Source organism: Oratosquilla oratoria, chromosome 23, assembly GCF_046742065.1.
Source record: "Oratosquilla oratoria isolate Oo_2021 chromosome 23, ASM4674206v1, whole genome shotgun sequence".
NCBI classification, from domain to species: domain Eukaryota; kingdom Metazoa; phylum Arthropoda; class Malacostraca; order Stomatopoda; family Squillidae; genus Oratosquilla; species Oratosquilla oratoria.
In genome coordinates this window covers 36,208,193-36,215,981 of record NC_134799.1, presented here as the reverse complement: position 1 = coordinate 36,215,981, position 7,789 = coordinate 36,208,193, and the positions used below count along the sequence as shown (strand labels likewise).

Genomic DNA, 7,789 nt, shown 5'->3' with positions numbered 1-7,789 from the left:
CTAACCGTAAGTGTGAATATCGTGTAATGGTAACAGAATGGAGAGGGCATGACTTGCCTTTAGTCTGTGGAAACTTTTGGTTTTGCAAAATGAAGAAGTAGGCGTGGAACTGGTCAGAGGCTACGAGGAACTTGTAAAGAATTCAAAATTCACCCTTTGTCTTTATTTTTCGTTGGAAGTTGCTTATCTATATATCAAGGTTTTCCCCCTTATAAGGTAGGTAGCCAAGTCAAAAGGCACGTAACCACTCCCACCCATTTCACTCCCATCCAGTCACTCCCATACACCACCCCTTCCTCCCTCTCATCTTAGCTCACCTAAGGCAGTTGTGTCCCCACAATCTCTTTTTTTTTCTAATCCTACACTCCTCATCTTCATCTAAAAGAAGATCAATTGCAGTGAACTCCTTTGCACAAAATATCTTGGTGCTATGCCGGAACAACAGCTGTACACCGACTGACCGCATCCCAGACGCATGGTGTGAACACAGCGACATTTTGACGGAATGCTAACGAAACGTGACCGTACGAAGACGAACCGTATAGTTTGAATCGGCCCTTAGACGAAGAGATGAGCATAGTCGTGAAACAAATACCGGTAAAAAAGTTGGCTACCCCTCATGATTATTACATGAAGTAAACTTTTAAAAAACAAGGTAGTCAAAATTGAGGACCAGAAATACCTTCACAGATGTCATTAAAATCCCATTTAATGAACATGTACTAGAAATTACAAAACGTTTAATTTTTTCTTCTTCTGTTTATCGTAACAAGCGTCCAGCAAATTTGTATTTTTTGGTTGTGGTATAACTCGACGTTCATGGCAGACATCTGTACACGAAACACCTACACTGCCACACCTGTATACTTTTACATCTTTACACTTCCACACCAGTACAGTGCCGTATATGTACAATGCTTCCATTCAACAATTACACCTGCACACTACAATATCTGTAAAATGACAAACTAGAAATCTAACCAGTGGCTTGCCTGTAAGCATTTCAGTATACACAGATGTGCGCATATATGCATGCCTGTGTAGAGATACCATTATAAAGAAAACTGTGTAATACATCTGTAACAATATCCTTCGAGCTAGACACTAGTACAGCGTTACATTTGCAACGTGATTTACTAAAAATTCCTTTCCATCAACTTAATCTACAAATCTGTATTACACCGACGTGTATGTTTATAACAGAAATTATACTGACCCTGTTTGGTAATACATCAATACTGAACCAACTCGACAGTTTTTACGACAGTTCTGTACTTTATTTTCATGACTTAACATCTGTATAGACTTATAAGAACAGTCTATACAGTATACTAGTTGGACAGTAAATAAAACATACAAATAAAAAACACGTATACAGCTATATTCATATATTCATATTCATATATATATATATATACACTATTCTATATCACAAAAACGAGTCCTTGGAATCAGATTTTTGTATCTTAAAAGTTAATAAATATTTATCTTATATTTGAGACTCTGGATAAGTTCTCGCCCTCAAGGCCAGAAAGGAATGACAAAAGTATTTTGGGGTTTAAGTGGGTGAGGATGCGTTCATTTGGGAGAACAGGTCGCCTTCGAAATACAGACTTGCGTGTGTAGATCAAGAGGCATAAACATATACATAACCACAAATATACACATGCATACACACACACTCGATGGTTCAGTTGGTAGAGTTCCTGGCCGCCACTACGGTGGTCCGGGTTCGAATCCTGCCCAGGGCTGAAATAATTTCAGTATCGCTGAGCTGCGAGTCGTTACTCCCACTCTCGTGGGCGGGGAGTTGGGTGTGTGTGTGCGTATGTCACAGGATTACCCATAGATTGGTCATATGAGCTCTGAGCTCTCTTCCGGGAGGAAAATAGCTGTCGATCACGAGTCCAACACGTAATCCAAGACCATGGTGAATCACACAGACACATACACACACACACACACACACACACACGCATAGGATCCCACGAACGTTTCTCTTCTCATATATAGAATTAGATAAAAACTGTTAGGTAACTACGTACATACATACATACACATAAAAGCGTGTATATACACGTAAACATAAGCACATGTGTACATACACACGAATACATATTCTTATACACAAATTAAGTTCACAATTACACATACACAAGAAGAAGTATACATGAGTGCATGAACACATGAACGTGCATACATATACACATAAACACATAAATACATAAACATACGCGGCGCATAGCACACAGTACACAGTAAACACACCAATGCGCACGCACAAGAAGAGACATTAAACCTCATAGTCTAAAAGAAAAACTAACAAATAGCACACAGTCTTCTAGCTTCCTTGCTACCAGACACCAATTGTATAACAACACGAGGAGAAAGAGAAGGACCTTGGTCGAGTTACTGCAGGACTTCCCCCCAGGTTCCCGTTGGCAAGTTCGAAGGTCATAAGAGAACCACCCCGACGAAGACGAGAAGTATGGCATAGGCCACTGTCGCGGTCACAGGGACCACCATCTGGACAGAGTTAATCCAATTTGCCCTTGACGCCTGAGGGGTAAAACCACTTATAGATCTTCCGCAGGCAAATCCAGGAAGCCCCTGAGACGATAGCCAGAAGGACAAGGAGGATGGCCATGACGTCGAGGAGGAGGTACTGGTAGAAAGGGAGTCGGGCTCCTGCGTACTGGAGGAAGTCGTCGCCGTAGGTAATGGCGTACTCGACCCATCGCACGGCGCGGTCCAGTCCTCCTTCAGGTTGACTTCGGAGACGTTGAGACACGGCCTCCACTCGTTTCGTATACCTATGGAAAGTTGGTCGAAGTCAATATGGGTCTCGAGAACGTGGTTGATATTAGGTTCAGAATTCAGAGTTTTTCGAGTAGTAAAAGTAAGTCTCGGCTTTCGTATTCGACCTCTTTGTTAGAATAGCACATTTTGCAGACTGTTCTAGGGAACACAGGCCAGCTTAATTCAGGTTAAGGAGGGTGACCTTTGTAGTGAGGTTAAGGCTATTTCAATCAATCCCACACCCCACCCAAACCCTAGGTGTAGCGACAACAACTGAGTCAAAGAAGATCATGTATTAACGATGTAGAGGGAAACATTGTTTTTGTGTATGGGCTTGTGTATTTGTATGTGTATGTGTTTTTATATGTGTATGTGATTGTAAAATTTTCTGGGTACATTATGCGTATATCTTTACGTGTTAAATTCCACAGAAATATTGGCTCAATAAACTGAGAAGTGTTTTGCTTAGAATTATAATCTAAAATAGTGGTTATTAGCTTGGCTAATTCAGTTGTTGTGACTATTTCTCTTAACTATATTCAGATAAAAAAAATTCTATGATCTAAGCTACTGCTAATTTGTTTTCGATCAAACGTCCATCTAGTTTGAAACAAAACATACTCATCAGTTTAAAAGTGGAGACTTAATCTTATAAGAGGATGTGAAGAAAGTCGGTGAAACTTCAGAGTATATTTTTTGTGAAAACGATTATTACTTGATCCTGTGTTATCGACATAACCCATTAACTCTTATCTCACTACGAAAAGAAGCTCCGACAAGATTCCTCTAAACCCACTAAAGAACTTAATTAGGTTAGTCAAAGCCTTAACTCACTTGGGATCTTGCGTGATCTGACGAACGGCATCGAGAAGAGCGTCTGCGGTGAGCTCCTCCCATACGAGAGCGATGGCTTCCCCTCGACGATGGAGTCTCGCGCAGGTTCGAGGCTGGTCGAAGGTGATCGGGAGGCCGAGGATCGGGACCCCGTGGTAGAGGGCTTCAGCAGTGCCGTGGACGCCACAGTGCGAGATGAAGACCTTGACCGAAGGGTGACCTGTCACGGGGAAAGAACAAGAGCGAATAAGAACCTGACGGGGAAGAACAAGAACGAAAAAGAATTTGACGGGGAAAAACAAGAGCAAAAAAGAATCTGACTGGGAAAAATAGGAGCGAATCAGAGCTTGACGGGGAAGAACAAGAATAAATAAGAACCTGACGGGGAAGAACAAGAGTAAATAAGAACCTGACGGGGAAGAACAAGAACGAAAAAGAACTTGACGGGGAAGAACAAGAGCGAATCAGAACCTGACGGGGAAGAACAAGAGTGAATCAGAACCTGAGAAGAACAAGAACGAATCAGAACCTGACGGGGAAGAACAAGAGCGAATCAGAACCTAACGGGGAAGGTACACCATTTCGCTTGTGCAGGAACGAGTGGAGATCTTTATGTGTCCTAAAACTTCATAGAACTTGGAAGTTAACCAGGTAATGAAAGGCACCAGACACACACACACACACACACACACACACACACACACACACACACACACACACACACACACACACACACACACACACACACACACACACACACACACACACACACACACATATATATATATATATATATATATAAACACACGAAAGAGAAAAACACAAATCTGATATCTATGGGAAAGTAAATATTAATACAACCATACTGTATATATAAGTAATAAATAATAATACAAATGAGCTGATCAAGAGCTCGTGGGAAAGATAGAATTGTTCAAGAGAGAAAAATATCTTAGTAGAGAGCAGATGAAGAACTCTTGATAGAAAGATGGAGATATCATTCATTCTGGGCTTATGCAGAATACAAATGTAAACTCAGTCTCTTAAATTATCTTTAGTAATTAGCCCGAAGGCAGAAATTGTATATGAAGAACCAAAGCACAAGGACATGGGGGCTCGGTAAGTCGCGACAGAGGAAAGTAGTTTTCCTATAGAAAAAATGTGTGTGTGTGTGTGTGTGTGTGTGTGTGTGTGTGTGTGTGTGTGTGTGTGTGTGTGTGTGTGTGTGTGTGTGTGTGTGTGTGTGTGTGTGCAAAATGGGCCGAAAAGTAAAGGAAGAATTTCTCTTCTGCTAAATGAAGAATAGCACACAGTGTTAGGGGAGGATGTCAGATTATTACATAAACATGCCCTCGGATGTAGATGATGTGAGTGGAATAAAAAATATGATTTTAGAATCTTTAAAGTATTCTAATACAGAAACCAGATACAATTTACTGTAATAAACGGAAAATCAAACATTTACGTAATAAGAAATTATAGGTGAAAAAAATGTAAATGTGTAACATATTACGGGTAAAAAAAAAACATGTAAACACGTAACATATGGGGAAGGGATAGAAGAGGTAAGAAGAGAGGAGAACTGATGTCCCTTTGCACGGAAGAACGAAAACTAAGAGAAATGAGTCCAAATGCAATAAAACTGGGAATTTATTTTTTATATTCATTGTACAGTATCACCGATAATGCTGAGGAGGAGGAGGAGGAGGAAGATGGGAAGAGTTTTAACTTGTCAATTCTTATGAAAAAAAAAATCTCAGGTCTCGTTCACACACCAAGTGCCAACCCCACGGGGTTGTACTTCCGGGTAGAGGTGAGATGGTTGGAGTACTCAGGGAACAGACAACTGGGAGATCATTCTAACCGACGTCCTTCAGACAGAAATACCTCGTTCATTTGGCCATAATAATTGATCCATGAAGACAACAGGAGCAAGAGTAAAGAGAGCAAAAGATAGTAATAATATCAATGACAACAATTACATTCGCTCTTGCTACTACATTTGCATTCTTACTTTATTCTTGATTCATTGTTTAACACAAGAGTACAACACAAAGAGAAGTGAAGGGACAACAAGAGCCGGCTACAAAGACGGTGGGAAGGGCCGGTGAAGAGGACAGGGGAGGGGGAAGAAGAGGGGGAGAGTGGGAGACGGGGGGAGGGGAGGGGAGGGGAGGGGAGATGGTAACAGAGCCAGGCACGGTGCCCCAAGTGCGGCGGGGCCAGTTGGCGGATGGCCCACTCTCTGAGAATAACGATGAATTTCTGAGAACTGCGAGGCGACGCTCTGTGCGCCACATTAATTACGGGAGGAGGAGGAGGAGGGTTTGGAGGGGAGAAGGAGGAGGAGAAGGAAGAGGAGAAGGAAAAGGAGGAGGAAGAGGGGAGGAGGAAGAGGAGAAAGAGGAGAAGGAAGAGGAGGAAGAAAAGGAGGAAGAGGAGGAAGAAGAGGAGGGAGAGGAGGAGGAAAAAGAGGAGGAAGAGGAGGAGTAAGGGGAAGAGGAGGAAGAAGAGGTAGAAGAGGAGAAAGAAGAGAGGAAGAGGAGGATGAGGAGGAAAAGGGGGAAGAAAGGGTTGAAAGGGAAAGAGGGGGGAAGAAGGGGAAGAGGAAGAAGAGGTAAAGGAAAAGGAGTAGAGTAGGAGGAGGAATGTAGGAGGAGGAGGAGAAGAAGAACGGAGGAGGATAAAAAAAGAGGAGCGAAGTAAAAGAACGAGGGTTGGAGTAGGAGAAGATACAAAAGAAAAAAGAAAATGAGAAAGAAAAGGAATTGAGAATAGAGAATTGAATAGCCTTTTATATAGCAGAGAGGGTGGGAGAGGATGGGAGAGGAGGCTGCGGTGTGGAATTATTTTAAACTGAATGGAATTGCATGACGGTAGGCTAGTCACAATAGAATATATGTTCCATTTTTCTTTGATTTTCTCTCCTCCTCTCGTGTCTATAATCGTAATTATAATCTACACCCACACACTTATCGCATCTTAGCCTCCAGTTAGTCAAATCGAACCACATTTCATCCCTGATTGGTCATGATAATTGCCTACTCGAGAATTTCATTGACTGGAAACCCGCGGCCCAACGATGGCTGTCAACGGTCCTTGGATATTCCCAAAGATCCTTTCGACAAGAACCATTGTGTTATACTAATACGGAACTACTGTTTATATATCACTGGATTATAGTAGTAATAGGAGGTGATCAATCGCCGATTGTCTCATTTCCTTATGTGAAAAAGTGGAGGAAATATATTCATAGTTGATGGAGATCTGGTTTCGGTCCGTAGACCGAATACCAGCCCCTCGGGGCTACATATCCAAGTGGAAGCGAGAATGTTGGCAGGTTTTGAAGATCGGTGGTAGGGAGATGATCCTCTCTGACGTCTGCCTCGCAGGACCACCCCTGGCAGGTACTTGCCATGAGCTCCTCCTTGATTGGTGAACATTTCATGCCAATCGGCCAATCAGGGGCAACATATGCTGAAGCTTGGGCAATCAGGGGCAACATATGCTGAAGCTTGGCCAATCAGGTGCTTATATGAAGTAGTTGTTTGTATGGATAACGTCAAGCTGTTATTTCTAGGTTCATCTTGTTTGCGTGTTCGTTTATCTATTGGCGTAGTTACTCATCTATTCATGTTCGTTTGTTTTGATTAATTTATTTGTTTACTCATTTGAAACTTTTTTTTTCGTTTTAGTATTTTTTCTCTTCTCTTTCTTTTTCCTCTTTTTCCACGTCTCGTCTCTATGGTCAAGAGTCACGTAGATTTCTTTCATAATTGGCGACGACTCCACTAAAGAAAGACAGCTGATCGTTTCTACTCCTGGTCCCTTCAGCTACCCTCCTCAAATTTCTTCATTACCATCTCCAGATCCCCGGCTCTTCGGTGAAATATTGTCCTGAAGAATAGAAGCTCTGGTCCGGTCCATGATGGTGAGAGAGTTTTCTCGAGACGTCATATTATGTGAGTTAATTGCCTGTCTTTGACTTTTATGTATATTTTTCCTTTTTCCTCGTATCTCTCTCTTCCCTCTCCTCGGTTTTGGATTTTTTTTTTTTTATCTTTTCTTAATTTTCTTTTTCTTCAGGATTTTTTCCTCCCGTTTCACTGTTTCTTTGATTCAGTTTTTCTTTCTATTTTTGTCTTCCTCCTGTTTC

At 41.8% G+C, this 7,789-nt stretch overlaps 1 protein-coding gene across 1 annotated transcript in view; it reads right to left on the bottom strand.

Moving 5' to 3' along the window:
- Window positions 1-433: 433 nt before the first annotated feature.
- The window catches only part of LOC143038063 (UDP-glucosyltransferase 2-like), a 22,614-nt gene continuing 15,258 nt past the window's right edge, over window positions 434-7,789 (bottom strand). The window contains exons 3-4 of the mRNA XM_076206960.1: window positions 3,634-3,853; window positions 434-2,813 (exon numbers count right to left, since the gene is read on the bottom strand). Of these exons, the coding sequence (XP_076063075.1) occupies window positions 2,537-2,813; window positions 3,634-3,853 (497 nt within the window). The 3' untranslated portion in view covers window positions 434-2,536. The remainder of the gene's footprint in view (window positions 2,814-3,633; window positions 3,854-7,789) is intronic.